The sequence below is a fragment of the Clarias gariepinus genome, chromosome 9 (assembly GCF_024256425.1).
Source record: "Clarias gariepinus isolate MV-2021 ecotype Netherlands chromosome 9, CGAR_prim_01v2, whole genome shotgun sequence".
NCBI classification, from domain to species: domain Eukaryota; kingdom Metazoa; phylum Chordata; class Actinopteri; order Siluriformes; family Clariidae; genus Clarias; species Clarias gariepinus.
In genome coordinates this window covers 8,137,501-8,159,847 of record NC_071108.1, presented here as the reverse complement: position 1 = coordinate 8,159,847, position 22,347 = coordinate 8,137,501, and the positions used below count along the sequence as shown (strand labels likewise).

The 22,347-nt window shown below is 40.5% G+C and overlaps 1 protein-coding gene across 1 annotated transcript in view; it reads right to left on the bottom strand.

The window, feature by feature from the left end:
• Positions 1–22,347, bottom strand: part of med27 (mediator complex subunit 27) — a 71,129-nt gene that overhangs the window by 30,996 nt on the left and 17,786 nt on the right. Inside the window, exon 3 of the mRNA XM_053504718.1 lies at positions 16,738–16,868. Coding sequence (XP_053360693.1) covers positions 16,738–16,868 — 131 coding nt within the window. The remainder of the gene's footprint in view (positions 1–16,737; positions 16,869–22,347) is intronic.

Genomic DNA, 22,347 nt, shown 5'->3' with positions numbered 1-22,347 from the left:
TTTTTTTTTTTAAACAATACTCTGCTTTGGAAATGTCCTGCGCATCTGTAGCCAGTCTTTCAAAATGAGACAAGTTGTTAATATTCTGCGCTACTGGCAGATTATTGGCAATAGCAAAGCTTAAAGGTAATCGAATGAGGTGTGCAATTACATCTCAATTGGCAACACGGAGGGGAGCCAAGCCAGCTACAAGACAAGACACGCTTTAATATCCCACTGCTTCATCAGTCTCAGGTGTGAAATCTACCCAATCTCCATGCATCCTTGGTTGATGTGAAGCATACTGGAGGAGGGTGTGTGTGTGTGTGTACACCACTTATAAATCTCAGTCAGCTAAAACACTCAAATGCCGCCTAGGCTCTCTCTGTTTTTTTTTCTTCATTCCATGTCCATCCCATTCCTTTAGGCTCTGCAACGGGGCTTCTGCTTAGCATTGATTTATTTGCTTGCTTAATCACTAACCTATACTTTGAATTATTATTCACACACGTAAACACAGGCATAGAGGCTTGATTTAATCTGAGAGCAAAAGCCACCCCTTAAAAAAGATGTGTAGACGATTAAGGCTTGTAGATACTCACATTGGAACGGAGGACATCAATTAAACCAGTAAACACAAGCAGAAGCAAATGAGGCAAAACAATCAGACAAGCTTGGCTAAACTGTGTGTGTTTCTGAAATTTCACCAAGTTACACCTTGGCTCATGTACACAAGCTCATATCCCAATTCCTGATTTTATCTGAAGCTGAAGTAACACTTTCAAAAGCCTGATACAGAATAAATCTGAGAATGTTAATAGACTTTTTTCTAAATTATGTTGAACCCTACAGTCATATTAGCAAGTGACAAAGTGAAGGGCATGACAGATTTGCGATTTCAGCAACAGCAGCAAGCGACTATCAGGACTATAGGGAGAAGGTTTTAACAACTCAAAACGAAGTTTTTGCGGGCAGAAGTGTAAGGACGTGCATCATCATGCAAGATCACAACACCCTTGGATAACGAACCCCTGTGTTTTATCTGACGTTTAGGCCTCAGCTCTTCAATATTGCATCTCGCTGTAATGAGCACTGTTGAACCTTACTGTCTTTTGAGAATGTCAAAAAACTGAAAGCATTAATTTTCCAGCTGATGGTCGAATTTTTTACTTTTTCTCGGTCGGTGATTGAGGATGTTTCTGTTTTATACTCTGACATTTACTTTCAGGATCGTAGTGATGAATCCATGTCTCGTCATCAATACCGATTCTCTTCAAGAAACTTTCACCTTCCTTAGAGTATCGATCCAAAATTTGTTCGCAGATAGCTAAATGATTCTGCTTACATTCCTCTGTAAGCTCTTCTGGCAACGGCTACACCATCAGGCCACAAAAGCTAATCACTGCACGCTGCTCTGCTTTTGTGCCAATCACGAGTGGGGCATCCATTTTTGCTGGCACCGCAGTTACAGTACAAATGAACTGATGTACCACGTTCACATCTGCACAGCAGCGACTGGGAAGACAGTAGCCTTGAACGGTAAGTGCTAATGAGACGGTACGGCCAACAAAAGTGTTAATATAACTGGCGTGCGGATAATTTTTGACTCACCCTTGTGTAGTATTTTTGTTTTACCGCTTACCTCGAAATAATATATAAGCGGGGGAGGGGGTGGGGACCAATAAGCTAGACCCATGAGTGACTGCTACACACCCACAGGTGGCAAACTGCAAGGCATACGAGACAATTTCTGCCTGCTAGTGTGAAATATAATATTACACCGACCAAAGAAATAAGGAAGCAAAAAGAAAAGGGGTTTATTTATTCTTATTCACCTTCACGGATTAAGAATCTAAGATGTGTCAGGATTTTGTCATCTTCCTAAAGAACTACATGATCTAACCAACCGACAACACATCGAACCTTGTTTGTTGCTAATTCGGTCATCATGAAGGCTTTACTTTTACACTGTCAGGATGATCCAACCATTTTTGTCCACAGAGGCCAATCAGGTGCCACCCCAAGATAGGATTCCTGCAACTTTTAGCTTTTAATGCCATTCATCCCTTACAGCTGCTCCTAAAAACAGCTCCATGTCTTGTTTTTCAATCTCCCCGGGTTCTCCCACATCACCCCATTGCTACATTCACTCGGCTTCCCACATCAACAGAAAGCCAAAAACGGACCAGCGTCCACCTACCTGAAGACAGTAATCAAACCCTGCACAAGCACGACTTGAACTACCATCCCTCAAGACATGCGTCAGGACTTTCTCTTCCCTGGCTATACGAACAGCTGAGTCACAGGCTGTCTTTAAAGGAAGAGTGAAGACCCGCCTCTGCAAGACGCTTAACGCTACGACTAGATATGCATCATTGATAAAATCATCATCGTGACTACCTTTGTCAATTATGTAAATAATTTAGGGAATGCTACTCTAGGCTAATAATGAACATGACAAATTCTTATACCACAACTACCACACTTATGAGTTTTCTCATAATTAGAATTTGTCTATTCGCTCTCGTGGTGGGGTCAGGCACTGGTGTTGGATGAGAAGGCCTGGGGTGTAGACAATGTTCCAGCCAACGTTGTTTAGGTGGGCTGGGTTCTGGGAGAAACACTTAAGTTCTTCCACCCCAACCTTGGCAAACCATGCCTACACGAGATACTGTAGACATACTGAGATACTGTAGACATACTGAGATACTGTAGACATACTGGACCAGTTAGTTCCATTAAAGGAAAACCTTAATCCTAAAACATACAAAGGCATTCTATACAATTGTGTGATTGTGACTTTGTTGCAAAAGTTTTTGCATGAATTACATATACTGTAGGCATACGTATAGGTGTGATAATGAGGGGTAAACAATATTTTGGCGCATTTTTAATCTTTACTCAAGAATTATAGCCCAATATACGATTATGTTTACTGCAAAATTTTATCCGTTGCCAAATATTTCAATTCAATTCAATTTTATTTGTATAGCGCTTTTAACAATTGACATTGTCGCAAGCCGAGGGCGACAGTGGCAAGGAAAAACTCCCTGAGATGGCAATAGGAAGAAACCTTGAGAGGATATAAATATTTAGGTATGGCCATAAAAAACTAGCTAGTAAATCACATATAGTGAAGTTGATTTTGGCTTAAAATTGTTACCACGTCACTCCAAGTTGGTTTAAATACACCCGATCTTGTTTTTAAACTCAACAGAATGCTATCTGCTAGTAAGAGCTGGCGACTTACTTCTTAATCAAGATGCTTTACTCGCTAGTAACTTTTCCACATTTTATGTGCATCAGAAAATAAGCTAACAAGAATATACAAATCTACAAAAATGGTTGATGCTTGCTGCTTTTTTGTGATACCCAAAATTACACACTCAATTTCACTATAAGAAAATGCAGTTTCTGTTCTTTTTCCATCACAAGGAGAGGTTCCTAGTAACTGTCAAATACATAAACCTTTTCTTCAAACAACAGTAAGATACCTTTAGGTGTGTTTTTTAAAACTTCAGGGTTAAGGGTTCAAGTCCTGCCTCTGGTCTGTGTGTTTGTGTGTGTGGACATATGTTCATGCCACGTGATGGACCGCCTTGTACCCCGAGTTGCCTGGGATAGGCTTTAGGAAACTCTGGGCTCCATGAGTGCGAGTAAGTGAAGTGAGGCCCTGGTGGTCTGGGGGGCCCCAAAGTGCACAAATGGTCCTGACCATACCCTGTCCTTTTGTGTGAAACACTGAGACCATACAGATTTAAGTGAATGGATTGGAACAAAATCAGTGCAGTCGATAAGTTGATTTGCAGGTGTAAGGGGCGCTGATGAGAGCCGGAGAAGACCAAATGAGCCGGAAGAAACAAGACGTCTCTCTGACCACCAGCCGAAGGCTTTTCTTTTTATCCAACATGCAATCTAAATGCAAAGTTAATGAGAACTCGGTGGAGATAGACATCGGGGAGGTTCTGTTAGGCAGTTTAAAAGAATCCGCTATGAACAGAATCCCGGATGTTAATGATCCGGCTTATCTTTTCTGCCCGCCAAGATGATGAAATCCTTTGCACAAAATTACAATCGCATGCGGTATTTAAATGATAAAGTCAATAATTAAAAAAAAAAAAAAAAAAGCTTTGGGTAAGATTCTGGTACCGAAACAGTTGTTATATATAAATAAATAAATAAATAAAAAAACATATTGTAGATTTGCACTTTGTTCTCCTGCATATAACAGGGCAACATATTCTGCACTGTATGATTAATGTTTCAAAGTGATCAAATAGCCCTTTCTTGTGCCTGTGCGAGAGGCTGCGATGAATGCTGATGGATGGGTGGTGGTGGTGGTGGTGGTGGGGGGGGGGGGGGGTATAGGAGGGGGGAAGGGAGTGATGGGGGGGGGGTACTGCCTTCATCTCTTGCTCTAATCAGAGATCACCAGCAACTGAAATTTTCATATCGCTCCAGCTGTGGATATTCTGCTGCAATGCAGCACTGAAATTAGACCCCTGTTTCATCACAAGAGCAGTAAACAAATTCTTATTAGCGTTCCCTTAAGTACGCTGAGTGGCCTGTGTCATAACTTGCCTTTGTAGAGTTGAAGATGCTTAATGCAACTCACAATACCGGTTGGGGATTTATATTTTCCAAATATGCCATTAGGCAAGATCAGCACATTTCTACACGGCTCTTCTGGAAAGCATTTCACATTATATGGTATCTGAAGTAAAAAACAGATGGATAACAAATGGGAAAGAAAAAGTGACTCTTATGCTGTGGAGGTGTTTACTTCGCCGGCAAGGTTTAAGTCTCCTTAGAGAAAAGCGGATCAATACAAACTTATTCCGACTGATCACCTTTCTCTCATCATGAAACGTTTCTATCCTGATAGGAGTCGCGTCTTACACCATGGACGATGGAAATTAACAGAACTTGAGGATTTGACCAACACACGCATGTTCTTAGCACGTTTAAGCACATCCAAGGTCACCAAGATATTTCAGTTATTAATAACATAATTTTTTTTAGAAATTTCTTAATATGTCACCTCAACACGGTGATCTATAGAAAAATGAATTAATCATCCGCAAGGTAGTGAGATGTGACCCGACTCTAAAGCGGAGTCAACAAATCCAACCCAAAGCTAATTATTTTCCCAAAGTAGGCTTAGGGGTACTTATTATTCTTATACTGCAAGATATATACACAGCAAATTCCCCAGTGTTGAATTAACACCCAGTTCAGTTGGACACAAATAAACTCTGAAAGTGTTAAATTAACACTGGGGATTTTACTGTGTAGTACTTATCAAATAAAGAACAACATTATTTCTTATTAAAGCAGTGGGTAAATTGGTTGTCTTGTTTAGTTTTTTTTTAAACATTTATTGTCTAATAATACTACAGGGCAAACTAATTAAAATATTTAATAAAGGTTGAAATGCTGTGTAACTTGTAACTTGATAGTTTATATTTCATGTCTCATGCAAAAAGTGATTATATATATTTTTTTCCTTTTTCCTAATCTTCTGTTCCACAATCCAGTCCTGTGGTGGTAATACAGCAACTGCTCATAAACAAAAAAAGATGAAACAATACTCTCACAAAACAGGAGTATGGCTGCGTTCCCATTCCAGTGTATTTAAAGTGTGCTTTCTACACCCTAGTCCCTGTGCAGGGAATGTTGGTTAAGGGAAGTTTCCTCGACAAAACCGGACCCTGCAACATCACCCGCGCAGATATCGCTTCCTCCGTGCGTTACCATGGTAACAAGCACCTCGGATACCCTTTGCCGGTGCTATGGAAATTTTGCAATGACCCTTTTCAAGCTCCCATCATTCCCTTATTCCCTACAGTTTCGTTCCCTGCGGTTTAGAACCACACTTTAACAACCTGTGCAGTATACTGTGTACATCGCAGGGAACTTCAATCCGTTCAGAACGCAGCATATTTTGCAAGAACTTTGCGAAAGATGCAAGCTTTGCAAGTTTGTATTTTCTGCAAAATCTCTGGTACATTTTAAAGAAATTCACAAACTTTAGATCATGTAACATTAGTAAAGTTACCTTAATAATCTTTAAAGCGTGAATTAGTTCTGAATCGAAAAAGTGCCTCGAACACATCAACACAAAATCAATAAAATTGTGTAATCGATTTTAAATCGCACATGTTAGTTCTCAATATTACTTAATATTAATATTACTTCGCTTTATTTATTTGATATCGAAAAACCATCAAGACCTTTGTCCTTAATTCAGAAAAAAATACGACACTTCCTAAAATTTTAAATAATAGAGAAGGGGGGGGGGGGTCGATTCAGTTACGCATTGTGATTGCTTTGTGTGGCAATTCATGTACTGCCACACTGACTCTTTGTTTTGTAAAGTGAAACTTTATTTTACTTGTTAGCATTAGAGATGGGAAAATGATGCCATTCCTTTATATTCCTTCAGGGAGCACACTCTAAATTATTCAAACAATGGCAGGCAGCACAGCATCCTGTGTGGTAGGAGCGAATTATTCAGCAAATATGTTTACAAATGAAACAAAATTAGAAAAAAACTTTATTGTCGGATCAGGATATTTGTTAAAAAAAAAAAAAAAAAAAAAAGCAATACAAATTAAATCAACACCTGGGTATCGTGATATCGAATCGTCTGGTCTCTTGTGATTGCAATCCCTATTAAACAAACCAAAAAAGTTAGAATATCAAAAAGATACATAAACTTAAAACATAAATAAGAGTGTCCACCATGCAGGAATCTACTATAAAAATGCTTCAGTATAAACAATATAAAGACTTTCCTTTTAGTCAAAACTACTTCTGACCAATCAGAATTTCAGAATTCAGCAGTGGTCGAACAACATTTCGACCTGATACCTTAGACATCTGAGTTAATTACTCTTACACAACCCTTGTGCCATTAAACGGGGCTGAATGGATTTACTGGTACGAGTGAAAATCATGCATATTTATTTATCTCATTATAAACTCTAACTGCTGTCCAAATAGCTGCCGGGAGTCTGTCTGTGTGTGCGGGGCTTGGCTCCCTCTGTGTTAGATTAGCTGATTAAATGCTGCCCGATTCTGTTCAGAGGATTAATAACTACACAGAAGGAAAACACGGCCGTATATAATCGCTCAGTGCTTCCTCGGGACCCGAATTACACGGGCACGCCGGTGTAATAAGATTCAGTCATTCTGCGAGTTTATACATTAGAACACGGCAACTCCATCCTCGAGAGCCACGGCAGTGCCGCCGCCGCCGCTTGCAACACATCGGGGTTAGGCTTTAATTGCTAATTGATGAGGTTGTTTTTTTTATTATTACACGAACAGGGAAAACACTGTACTGAAATAAATCTAACTAATATTTACAAGGATTTTTAATAATTCACAGAACCCCTGTTCCATCATCTTTGCTTTGTAATCATATCTCGGATTAAGTAATTTAAGGGCGTCACACACCATGAAACGGTTTGGTAAGAAAAACGATTCAAATCCTGGACAAAAACATGTTAAACATGAATATTTACAATAATTACATAAATTATGCATTAACACATAAATTAAAGTTAATGCTGAATTCTATGTTTGTGGTGGTAAAATGTTGCCGTACCTTTATAATCATGCACTATAAACTTTGCACACACTGGCAGAGAGCACATCATCTTCTGTGGTAGGAGGGAATCACTAGCTTAATTTTGCTTAGACCTGTAACAAATTCTTAAATGTTTTAATATCAAAATGGGTGTGTAATATATATAAATATATAAAAGAAAAAAAAGGTTGTCTGTACATTGGTTAGAACTCGCTCATTCAATAATATCTTTACGTTTTATACATTGGAGGACCAGAAACCAGAAAAACCAGAAAAATTTGTCTGTATATCTGTATGTCTGTCCAGCTGATTTTGTCACAGCATCACACAAAATTACTTGGACAGAATTTAAAGAATCTTTTCCAGTCCTTCAGTATTTGTCTAAAGTTAAACGTGTGCCATAAATGAAATTAAAATGTCGAGTAGAAGGGATGTTATGAGAAGTTTTGTGCCAGATTACGGCACAGCGTTTTTGGACAAATATAGTGCTTTTTCCCTCAAGGTTATATGCGTAACTTAAAAGAGCCACTTAACTAAATAGTTTACCGTGAATATACAGAGTATGAGACACACAAAAACTACCAGAATATATAATATACATACATATTATGTATATTTACATTATATTATATTTTATATATATATATATAAAATATACATACATACATAAGAACTTTTGACCAGTTCTCCTCTGTCCACAAAACACGCTTCTCAACAAAGGTTAGTGTAGCCTTTAGACTCTTTTTCCTAATGAGAAGTTTGGTCACTTCAATCCAAATTATCTTAAACATCGAGGCACTATATACTAAGACAGATCCTTATTCTGTTCAGCGCTGAACTGGTAAGAAATCCCAGCTGCAATGTTGAACCGATTGCCCATTGAGATTCTCCGCATCCTGTCCTCTCTTGCATTTGTCTTACGTGGCAATCAACCTTCTTGAGGGACTTCACTAAGTTTGAGACATTGCAAATATGCAATATTCTAGAAATCTAGATCAATATTCAGATTTGAAATAACCAACTTCTCTTGCTATGGCTTGAAGGGTCATCCTTTTGGCCTTCATCTGGACTGAATGTAATTCATGAAATATGCTTTAAAGAAACTGCTCATTTACTCCTGTATAGAACATTTCAATAGGACTAAGCAGTAATTTTATATATCGCTGCATATACGCACAGGATTCTTACTGCTTGCGCCCGTGCCGACTCAATTCCAGCAACACAGCCTTCGAATACCCTGGGGTAGAAAACTAAATACAGTGTTTTGACAGTCATACTTTTCTTTCTGCAGGCTGCTCATGTTTGACAACAAGTGGATTTAATTCACCGTCTCCAGTGTTCACCGTGGTATCCGGGTTTCAGGACGCTCTTCGGGGTGCTTTCTTAGTCGTTAAACAAATTTATCATGTTTCCTCCATCTTGGATTTGCATATTCTTTGAACAAACTTGTCCGCTGTGTAAAATCCAGCAGTTCCATAAAAACCCATGCTGACGTTTTAGGCTGCGGTATTGATTTATTAATATCGGTTTATTCATGTGTCTGTCAGAGAGACAGCACGCTGGACTACTCACTGAAGTCGGGTTCATGAAACAGGTAGCCACGTGTGAGCACTCTGCACGCAGATGACAATGTGTTTAATATCATGATACACACAATCACTTATTAAAAGGGGATTCAGAGGATACGGTACTTTAATCATTCACGACGTGTGATATCAGAGATTTTAAGTTTGGATGCTTTCATTTTAAATAAAACAGATTCATTATCAGCACTATTACTGCAACAAGAATACCAGCAAAGCGTGCTTTTTAGATATCAATTATAATATAGAACGATAATATTCTATAAGTGGGCCTTTATTTCAAACACCTCTAAGGATTTTTTCAGATATGCAGATCACTTAAATTGTGCATATCTCTGGATTTCTTTTTTTTTTTTCACTCTTTGGCTGTGTCTTTCTGCTCGCTTCTTTCATTTTTGAGTTATCTTCCCCCCACACACTGTTTATAATTCTATTTCTAGAATTTCTCTTTTTCTTTACCTGACTGCTCACAACAAACTACTTAAAAGGTCGAGTCTGTTTTCTTGCCTTGCGTAATACCTAAAATAAGTCTTTAGGCAACTTAATGTATAATGCACAATGGAGTATTATGTGAAAGGACAATAAACCATACCGGGGTGATGAAATACCATAGAATGCAAGAGGAGTTAAGAGTTACTACACAAGCGCAGATTGTTTTTCTGTTTTAGCACAATGCAAAAGTGAGTTATTCCTCAGTGTTATACCTTTGTAATTTATAGAAAATTCATCCACGCCTGAGGTTTCGAGAATTTAACCATGATGTGGTATCATTTAATAACTCAACTGGTTAAATGTTAAGGCAATAATGCAGAAGGTTTTAATTTAGATTCGTTTACCCTGGGTGGCACAACGGCATAATCAAGAGTCTAGGGTTTGAGTCCCAGGACGGTTTGCATGTTCTTTCTGTGCTTTGGTGGTTTTCCTCCAGGTGCTCCAGTTTCCTCCCATAATCCAAAGACTAATTGTTTCCAAAATGCCCATAGTGTGTCTGCAGCACGTAGGGTGAACCTAGCCTAGTGCCCGGAGTCCCCTGGGAGAGGCTCCAGGCCTCCTGAGACCCAGTACAGAAGAAGTGAACAGATACACCCGTACAAAAAAAAAAAAAATATACGTTTTTTTTTTTTCCCACCACAAAAAAGTAAACGTTTGCAGTTAGTCAAAGGTTCATTCAAGGCAATGGCAATATTTCGATTCTCCATCCGTTTAAGTAAAAGAAAGTTATGTTACCTTACCTTATACCTGACACCGCAATCTAATGACAAGTGCTCAGGACAAATATTTGTTTTATTTAAAAAAAAAAAAAAAAAAAAGGCAGCTAAAACTCTGTATAATAATCATGCATGCCTAATTATCACACTCGCTCAGAGCATCAACATTTCGCTTGAAGCTTAGGAAAACTAGCTGTCGATGCAAAATGGAAATATTTGATAGGGGAAAAAAAACAACAACCCAAAAACATAAAAGCAAACCAGGACGAAGGCTACACTGCATAATTCATGCGCGATTCCTTTTAGAAAAGACAAATACATCAGGACAATAGTACCTGACAGAGAAACCGCTCCGTCTCCCTTCACCTTCCCGAGCTCGCCCTTTCCACGCCTTAAACGTCAGCATGCCTCCATCAGAGACCCGCTGCACTGCAGCATGGCAACTACGGCAGGAACGAACGCGCTTCCGGCAGATTTATCAAGACAACTTGACTTTATTGTGACCTTTAATGATATGTTCTTGCCAGGCAAAAAAAGGGAACAGCCATGGAGAGATAAGCAAGATGATTTGGAGTGATTGTCTGTCATTAGATCCAATTAGAGGTAAGGTTTCATTCTCTTCTCATTACATGTTTTATAAGTTCTAGCGGTGGTAGCTCAGAGGAGTAAGGCACTGTGTTACTGATCGGAAGGTTGGCGGTCCAAGCCCCAGCTTCACCAAGTTTCCATCGGTGGGCCCTTGAGCAAGGCCCTTAACCCTATCTGCTTAAGGGCTGCTGACCCTCATCATGACTGACCCTTCAATCTAAACCCCAGTTACGCTGGAATATGCTAAGAAGGAATTTCCCTGTGCAGTTATGTATATGTGACAAAGTCTTGCCTTGGCTTGGACCAAACATCTAGAAATGGCTTGGAGCAATTGGTGACCAACCCAAATTTTTCCATTAAAGACTATTAGTGGAGCTCTTGGGAGGCCTGCATTTCAGATATGAAGCACCAAGTCTATTTACCTTTTTATACACACTTAATCCTGAGAGACTAATGTTTATTGCCTTATACAGTATATATGAGCAGTTTAGGGTTAATGGCCTTGTTCAAGGGACCTGCTGTGGCAGCTTGGTGGTGCTGGGTTCTGATCTTGACCCTACATTCCTTACATAACCATGTTGTGTCATTCTGTAAAATCAAGAGCCCTAGTTTGACACCCCCCATATTTAAATTTTTATTTGCTCGCACTCACATTGCAACCGCTCTCTCACTTGCATGCTTGTGCTCTTTTAACATAGCAGCGCCATGCCTACTTTGATTGGCACTGCATACCACACAAGACCAGCCAAACACGTCTGTTTTAGCTTATACTTGCATTTAGCCACACACACACACGCACTTCAAGCTAAAGAAATCTTGGCAAGGATTAGGAAGTTAATATTCAGTAGTGACAGACTGATTGGTCGTCAATACTAAAACCAACTTGTTTTTACTTATCAGACTAATCAGAAGAACTTCGTCCCCATAGGGCTGCTTTCGGGGGACCACACGGGTGAAAGTCTGATGGAACAAGATCAGGACTATAGTTTTTGCATAAAGAGTGCCGACAGTGTGCTCAAAGTGTCATCAGCCATGGAAGGTCATCCGGCTCCTTACTGATGTCTAAGACTTGTACGATCTTCCTCAATCGTCTCCATCCATTCATTCACGCTTCTTCAAGAATAAAACACTTCCTCCATATTGCGCACAAAGTCTTTGATAAATAAAGGCACCAGGTGCACTCTCAGACCACAGAAAACAAATCGCTGCACGCTGCTCTTCTTTTGCGCAAATCACAAGTGGGGCGTCCAGTTTTGCTCGCGCTGCAGTTACAAATGAACTGATGCAACACGTTCACACCTGCACAGTAGTGACTGGGGAGACGGTGGCCTTGAACGGAAAGTGCTGATATGACTATACGGCCAACAGAAGTTTTATTACCACCAGATCATTTTTGAAATCACCCTCTTAAGATTGATTAAATTCCTTTACAGACAGGAATTGCGCACGTGTTCTACAGCCATACATTGTTTTCATCGATCTTTTCATTGTAGTTTAATATAAACACAATATTGCGTATCAAATCATATAAGACACAAGCTTATCGTCCTATCCCTACCGTGTCCACATAGCAGAACTGTGACCCGCACCTCCATGACCTCACTCACAGCAGAAGCCTAACCAAATGCATCACGTCCAACCGAATGAAACACCCAAACACAAAGCATTACGAAGAGTATTTCCATGAAGCCACTTTCGCTTTCCTGAGTGCTTCCTTGTTGTGTGGCCTTCACATACAGCTCTGTATATGGTGCAAAAAAAACAAGCACCTGGCCGTGACTGCTCTCTTTTTCCAATTTCTCCATCTTCTCTTCATTTGCGTCCGGCTTTCATCTCCAGCTGGAGAACTCTGCTTTCTCTTTTCTCATCCTCCTTGTTCCTCCTCTTACGAGGACACCATCTATGACCCCTCCAGTGCACGGCAGAAACAATGAAGTATTTCTCCTGGCTGCCGTGTGCACATCAGCAACAAGAGCAGCAGTAAGTGTGTGGAGCAGAAACCTCCGGTTGTTTCTCCAACAGTGACAGAGACAAATTACTGATCAATGACTTACCTTTTTTTATTATTATTTTTAATTTTTTATTACGAAGTGCGAGATTCAAAGTACAAAGAAAAAGTTTCACTTTAAATTATGTTTCTTGGACAGCAGGATTAGATTTGATGCATTCCGGTGTTTGCATTTTGCTGAGTGTGGGTATTTCTGCTCGTTTGAGCCGGGCATGAGAACGGCAGAATTTTGAAACTCGTAATGCAAAGGCAGTGTGTAGAAAGCATCAAATCCTCGACAGTGAAATATATCCTGAAGATGGGATTTTATAACCAGTATTATGATTATGACCACACACTTATGAGTAAACCATCGGACAAGATGGCACAGTGGGTGTGTGTCAGTCTGCAAAAACCTGTTGGATGTCTCCGGGGCTGAATTCTAGAAAATCTGGTTATGACACAAAATTTGGATTCGCTGCCCATAACATTAATTGAAACCTCAGCTCAATGAAATGGAAATATATTGCATTAAAATGACATGGATTTTATTTTTTCAAAACATTTCCATAATGTATTTTTTTGTAAAATATACTGTAGTATTAATGTTTTCAATTATACTACTGGCAAAAAAAAAAAAATTTGTCAAAAACTGATTAAAAAAAAAAAAGTATCTAAGTTGATGTAATCTTGCTTTAATTGCCCGGATTCAAAGATCACTTCACGGTGTGTAATGAGCCAGTTTAATAAATGCAGTGGTAGAAACAGTCAGTCTGCCTCAAGATGTCTCAAACCTTGTGAGCTAAGTGTGATTTCCTCGCACAGTCAATTTCACGCTTTGATCAAGTTGTTAGAAAGTTCAGCGCCATAGCAAAATGGATATAAGCCTAATCGATTCAGTTGTGATCAGATACCAGCTGGAGAAACGTCCTAAGTGCTTTTTACTTCTGAAGATTTCCTGAAAAAGGTCAAATGCTAGCACTTTAAATATGGCTGGGATACAGTTAAAGGAAAAATATATACTGCTTGGCCAAAAAACAACACAAAAAAAAGAAAGAAAAAAAAAAAAAAGAGTTGCACACTGATATTTCATTTAATCACCTTTAGCTTTGATTACAGCAATGTGGTCCAGCATTGTGGTCATGTACGAAAATGATTCCATATGCTCCTAGAACCCTTCTTTCACAATTTGAGTCACAGAACGTCTGTGCAATCAAGTGAGGAAAACTCCACAGATGTGACTTCATTTCATTGCCACATAACGTTGTTGAGTCTGGACCTGACCAACTGAAGCAAACCCCTGAACATAGAACTGCCTACAGAGGATTGTACAGTGGGAACTAGGCATAAGGGGTCCATCACTTCATGGATTCCCTTCTTACCCTGACACGCCCATCACTCTAAGATACAGTTAATCTGGACTCATCAAACCACATCGTCCAATCCTTTTGCTTCCTAGCGAATTCAAGCCTTTTTTCTAATTAGTCTCACTAACTGAATGGTTTTCTTATGGCCACACACCTGTTTAACACCAATCTTTTGAGTTCTCATCACATCGTATGCGTATATAGAAATGCTCTTACTTTACTATTAAAACAACTAAAGTTATTGTTTTTATTGTCACAATTCTTTCACAAAGTTGATGGTTCAGCACTATCTTTCCAGGATTTCATAATGTGTTGAGTTCTTAACCCAGATCCAGTAACTTAAAAACTCCCTAGCTGTTTTCTTTGCTTGATGCAGAGAGATCTGATTTATTAATCATTAACTGATTATTTGCTGTTAACAATTTAACTGCTTAACAATTTATTAACCAATTAACAGTATTAGGTGTACACGTTACCAAGTATTACTTACGGATTACTTTTTTGATGTAATCTAATGCATTTGGTCCGCCATCTAAGTATGCAACTCGGTTATTTAGTTATTTTTTCAAAAATGTAATCTGTTATTCAGACAATTTATGTAATCCATGAGCCAGACAGTAGTCATTCTCAATCCATTAGTGCGTGTGTGTGTGAAAGTCGTCCTACAGGCCCCGCCCCCCCAGTTATTCCTGCTCTTATACCCCTATCTCACCTATGCGGTTTGACTATGAGAGGACGACGCGCGGAAAGATGAAATCCTAATCACAGCGCCAAAACCCACAGTAAATCATAATGACCCGTACCTACAGCCACCGCGCAAAACCACCTAGGTGAGATAGGGGTATTAGTAGTTAACAGATTATGGACCGAACTTCCCTGAGTGTTGATGGTAAAATAATTTTAAAGGTCTTGACTAAAACAACATGCATGAGAAATCACAAAGGAGTTTTCATTTTCTGCAATGGAAAAGTACTCGAACTAGTTACTTTTATCAGAAAGTAACGCTGTAATGTAGCTGACTTTTTTTTTAAATAGTAATTTTGTAATGTAATTAATTACTTCAACTTTTTTAACGTCCCCCAACACTGCCGATTAAGGCTGCTTGGCATGTAGTAGTAACCTCGAAAACCCAGTTGTACAATCCAACGTTAGCTTGGCTATTCTTGATTGCTAATAATTTATTTGGCGAGTTGATTCTCTCCAAAGTGCTGAGTCACCTCCACCTCCCCTTTTCGCCATCTTTATTTTCACGGAGAGCTATGGTCACAAAACTTACTTCTGTTGTTCTAAAACTCTTTTGGCAAACCAACTGCTCAACAGCATTAAATGTCCCATATTCGCAAGTGTTCATGAGCGTTTCACGTCCACAGCTGATGTGTGCATGCTGTGGGGCGACGCTATTCACAGATGGGTCCGTGTGTGACAGAGAGAGGGCTGTGTGAAGCCATGCTTTACATACAATTTATATAAGATTTTATCCATTTCACATATAAAAAAAAAAAAAACATTACTACATGTAGGTCAGTGTTGATACTGCTCCACGAATAAATCAGTATACAGGAAACACTGGATGAAATGAGAACTGTTCAAATGAAACTGAAACCGAGGGGGAAAATGTGCCATAACATTAAATCCACCTAGGTTTTGGGTTCCCCTTGTGCCACCGGGGCAGCTCTGACCTGGTGGGACATGACTCCACATGACTGCTCATCCATGGATCGGACTTGTTTGTCCGGCGTGTGCCATGGGTGCTTGATCGGATAGAGATGGAGGCTGGGTCTTGGGCTCTTTGCCTGTTGGGCCCCGGATGCACGGGTTGTGGTGCACTGGGTGTCCTGGTGCCTTTCTATCATGACCAAAATTTGCAGATTGTTTTTTGCTGCACTGGGATTAGATACCCAGTTTACTGTTTGATGCCTTGTTGATACAAAAGGTAAGAAATAAATATTCAGACTTTCAGCCAAGAACAATAATCCGATTCTCTCCCGTGCACATTATCAATGAAACCGGATAGGTGAAGACCAGATGATTATTCTCACCGATTATTGTTCTTGGCTGACAGGAGTAATGCCCAACGTAGTCGACTGCTGTTATAGACCTCAAGACTCGATGTTTTGTTTCGATGACCTGTTGGCATTATACTAATATTTTGGCTGATACTATATGACTGGCTGATCAGGTAACTGCATGTATGTTCCTAATAAAGTGATCAGTGAGTGTATCTACATTATGTAGATCTGTAAAATAAACTGCTTAACCACGCAGCCAATGGTTTTTGAACATCTGATTATCAGGCCATATGTATAGATAGATAATAGATATATAATTATAAATATTGGGTAATAAAAGTTGAAATTCTGATCCAGACAGACAAAAGCATGACAAAAGCATGCAGACAGCAGTAAGTGAACACGGCGGAGTTGGAACTCACTGAATGGGCAGGATCAGGGTGCTGGGCTGGACCTTCGGCCTCCTCTTCGCTGATGCTCCTATCTGATTGGCCGATCGCTTGAGTGATTGCTGGTTTAAGAGGCTGGACGCCAAGCCTGCATGGTACTGTAACTGAAAGAGAGAAGACAACAGAACTAGTTTTACATCTGTAATCACATGACGAAAAACATGGAAGGTAGATCAAAATGACCATTACAAAGAACACAACTACTTTCTATGTTAATACTAGTAGAAAGCACAAGAGATGCTTGAGCACAAATTTGTCCTGACGATGCCACAACCATCCACGCGAGCTAAGACAGCGCAAGTGAAAGTAGAATAATAAGTGCATGTATGAAGAAGAGGGCAGATAGTGCTTTCCTTAAGGTGTGTTTAACTACGCACCAACTAGTATTAAAGTTGGCTGACTGATTTGTCTTGAGCAGCTATATTAAGTATTAAAATGATTAAATTGATAATGAGGATTTAATAAGCTGTGTAACTTGTATTGTTGATTGTCTAAATGTCATGACTCGTACAAAGGGATAATCTTTCTTCTTGACGATCTTCTGTTCCACACTCCAGTCCAGTAGGTGGCAGAATTGCGCCAACCACCTATAAATTCAAAATTAAAAGTAGTGATAATTTTGAGAATATGTGGACGATGCAAGCCATTGAAAGTCTCTGTAAAATCTGTAATAAATTTCTAAGAAATTTGATAGTTTAGTTAATTCTTTTAGCTCTGGGGTAGCTCAGTGGTTAAGGCATTGGACTACGGTTCGAAAGGTCCAAGTTCAAATACCACGACCACCAACTTTCCCCTGTTGGGCCCTTGAGCAAAGTCCTTAATCCTTAACTGCTTAGATATATAATAAGATAAAAATTCGCTCTGGATAAGGGCGTCTACCAAATGCCTAAATGTAAATGTAAACTTAAAAAGTGTGAATCGATTCAATTAGCGACCAATAACACATCAATTTAATCTAGAGATTAAAAGGTAAGTAGGTGTTAGGTAGTAAATAGATGCATATCATATTACAATACATAATAGGCATGTGCTGAATCACATACATTAATAAGCCATAACACCTCGGGGGTCTAGTGGAGTCATAACTAGAGGGCTCAGAGCTTTTCATGGCACAAGGAGAAACCTAAAACCCAAGGTAGTTTTAATGTTATGGCTGATTAGTATAATCTCCAGGTTTCTTCCTGGTTCACTGGTTTCTTGGTACCAGCCAAAAACCATATAGGTTTTAAACCTCCATGTGCGAATGTGTGTGTAATTCCCAGTGCTGCGCCTTCTCCCTGTCCAGAGCGTACATCCTGTTCCAGAATAAGCATTAAATCATCCATGAACTTGACCACAATAAAATGGTACTAAAGATAAAAAAAAAATTGTATAACATGACCATACTGTAAATCGCAATACAGTCAAGTGTCTTGATGATTAGTACGTTATGAACCACTACAAACTATCATCCTACAACAAACGACTTTTAGCCCACTTCCTTTCTTTCTCCTTCTTTTGTCTTTCTATCTCTCTTCCAGACAAGTCGAACAGAGTGATCACAGCGCCTTTTGTCTTTGATGATGCGTCCGCTCTCTCTCCGAAGGCCGTCAGCAGCGTTCTTGATCAAGTGACGAAACCGTGTGAAAGCTATCAGCTCTCCGGGATGCACAGGTGTAACGCTGTGTCACTCCGCTGTCAGGAGCCGAGCTGATGGATGTGACGGGACACTGGATGCCAACCATCTGTCAAGTCCAGGCTCTCAATCAGAAAAATGCTGTCGATATCTTGCTGAGAAACGGTAACCAGCCTTAAACAAAAAAAAACAAAAAAAAACAGCAGGGAGGAAAAACCCTACGTATGGTGAACGTGGTGCAATTAAAACCGAGCACTGGAGAACGTTTACTGATGAAATAAATCGTACAAATTGAGGCGATGAAAATATTGTGTTTGTGGAGAGGCTGAGGTTTTGATCAGATCTCCTGTTTAGGGGTTCGTCACATCAGAACTCACGTCGACCAACGGCTCATTAATCGCCATTAAAATATTCCTCCTATTGAGCTAATTAGACGTGTTCGGAGACCGCGGAGCGACGTTCTGTGAGGGAGAAGCAGACGACGCAGCACTCCCCCTCTTTAATTTGCCGCACCAAAGCAGCTGCGTTAACGGGATATTGTTTTAATTATGTACACCCTGTTTTCATGGCTAATGAGGCCTGTTTGTAAAGGGCCTACATCCTGTAAAATTCAATGTGGCAGCTAAGGAGGTAGGCAGTGCTCAAAAAAGAAAAAAGTAAAGGAATTGGAGAAAAAAAAAAAGCATATACTCATATTTTAGACAAGCAAATGAGAAGCACAGCACAAAAACGCTGCTATATTTATCTATACTTTATGGCTTTTATTTTTATGTATGCATTCCTTTTTTTTCTTGAATATTTGCTCAGTTTAACATAAGTTTAAATAAAAAAAAAGGTAATTTACAACTCATCAAGAACAGCTTGCCACTAATTACGTATCTGTCCCCGTCTCTGTGGAAAGCGAACTGGAAAATGACAGCGCCTAACTGGACAGCGGCCAGCCACATCTGTCATTAGCCCGCCTCCGTTGCATTGTGTTGTGTTGTATCGTGTCATCTTTGGCACGTGTTCCAGTCTCCTGCTACGCCGCTACATTCAATTAGAGTCACGTCTCCTTTGCTTCGGCGCTCTCTTCATACCGCAAAGCCTTCAAAAGGTATGGATTTATCCAGCTGAGCCAGACCAACATCATACGCTCAGAAGGCTACACATCTGCACCGAACATAAGCAAGCTACACAGTAAAGACTGTCGGTTTGGACCAAAAAAAAAAAAAAAAAAAAAAACTGTGAACGAGTGGGCAGAAATCAAAGAAGGTGACAAAAAGAGAAGCGAGAGAAGAAAGGAAGGGGAGAAAAAAAAAAGGGAAAGGAGTGAATTACAATTAGGAGGTGGGGGATAAAATAGAAAGAAGATAAAAAGCAAATGATTAAAATTATCTTTTAAATACGGAAATTTTAACACAAACACAGAAGCTGAGCACTTATACGTTAACATATAGGGTGAGGCATCAGTAAAAGTGGTTCTCTTGAATAAGCAAGTGTTTGAGCATTAAACTTCATAAATCTCTTGCTGGAGCAGTTAACATTCTTGGTTTGTGAACACTAATGGGAACGGAATGAGAAGAGGACGGGATGCGCTCTGGAACCGGAGACACCAAGTTTGTGCATGCAAAAGTAGAGACCACTGTACAGAACATTAGGGCAACTAATGTTAAAAGAAATGAAATGAAAATGTAAAAAAAAAGAAAAAAAAAAAAGAAGAAGCAGTAGCACGTCTGTGTGTGCGTGCATACTGTACATGCGCATGTTTTTAGTGTCTTGTTTGAGATTAACACAGTTTAGTCCTTGTGGGGACATTCATCTAATTTTACATTAATTATTATTATTATATAAAAAAAATATATAATAATTGCTTGCTTCTGTTGCTGCAATTAAGGTTTAGGTCACAGTAAGGTATGACACAATGAAATATCTGCATTTAAATGTGTGTTTGCGTGTCTGCTGCCTGGGAGAGATAGGGAGAGTGGACAGACTGAAGGGGAATAGAAATTGTGTCTGGGTCCAGCTACAGATTAACATGAAGGGTCAGAGGCTTCAAACACCCTAGAAATCCCACACACCCTACACACACACACACACACACACATACTTTCACAACACACACACACCACACACATATACATACACTCTCACAACACACACACACACACACACACACACACGCTCTCACAACACACACGCTCTCACACACGCTCTCACAACACACACACGCTCTCACAACACACACACACACGCTCTCACAACACACACACACACACTCTCACAACACACACACACACACTCTCACAACACACACACACTCTCACCACACACACACACTCTCACCACACACACACACACACTCTCACCACACACACACACACACTCTCACCACACACACACACACACTCTCACCACACACACACACACACTCTCACCACACACACACACACACTCTCACCACACACACACACACACTCTCACCACACACACACACACACACTCTCACCACACACACACACACACACTCTCACCACACACACACACACACACTCACCACACACACACACTCTCACCACACACACACACTCTCACCACACACACACACACACACACACTCTCACCACACACTCTCACCACACACACACACACACACTCTCACAAACGCTCTCACAACACACACACGCTCTCACAAACGCTCTCACAACACACACACGCTCTCACAACACACACACGCTCTCACAAACACTCTCACAACACACACACACTCTCACAACACACACACACTCTCACAACACACACACACTCTCACAACACACACACACTCTCACCACACACACACACTCTCACCACACACACACTCTCACCACACACACACTCTCACCACACACACACTCTCACCACACACACACTCTCACCACACACACACTCTCACCACACACACACACACACACACACACACACTCTCACCACACACACACACACACACACACACTCTCACCACACACACACACTCACACACACTCTCACCACACACACACTCACACACACTCTCACCACACACACACACACACACACACTCACTCAAGACACACTCACTCAAGACACACTCACTCAAGACACACTCACTCAAGACACACTCACACAACACACACTCACACAACACACACAACACACACTCTCACCACACACACACTCTCACCACACACACACTCTCACCACACGCACTCACAACACACACACGCTCTCACAACACACACACACACACTCTCACAACACACACACACTCTCACAACACACACACACTCTCACCACACACACACACTCTCACCACACACACACACTCTCACCACACACACACACACACTCTCACCACACACACACACACACTCTCACCACACACACACACACACTCTCACCACACACACACACACACTCTCACCACACACACACACTCTCACCACACACACACACTCTCACCACACACACACTCTCACCACACACACACTCTCACCACACACACACACACACACACACTCTCACCACACACTCTCACCACACACACACACACACACTCTCACAAACGCTCTCACAACACACACACGCTCTCACAAACGCTCTCACAACACACACATGCTCTCACAACACACACACGCTCTCACAAACACTCTCACAACACACACACACTCTCACAACACACACACACTCTCACAACACACACACACTCTCACAACACACACACACTCTCACAACACACACACACTCTCACCACACACACACACTCTCACCACACACACACACTCTCACCACACAAACACTCTCACAACACACACACACTCTCACAACACACACACACTCTCACAACACACACACACTCTCACCACACACACACACTCTCACCACACACACACTCTCACCACACACACACTCTCACCACACACACACACACTCTCACCACACACACACACACTCTCACCACACACACACAC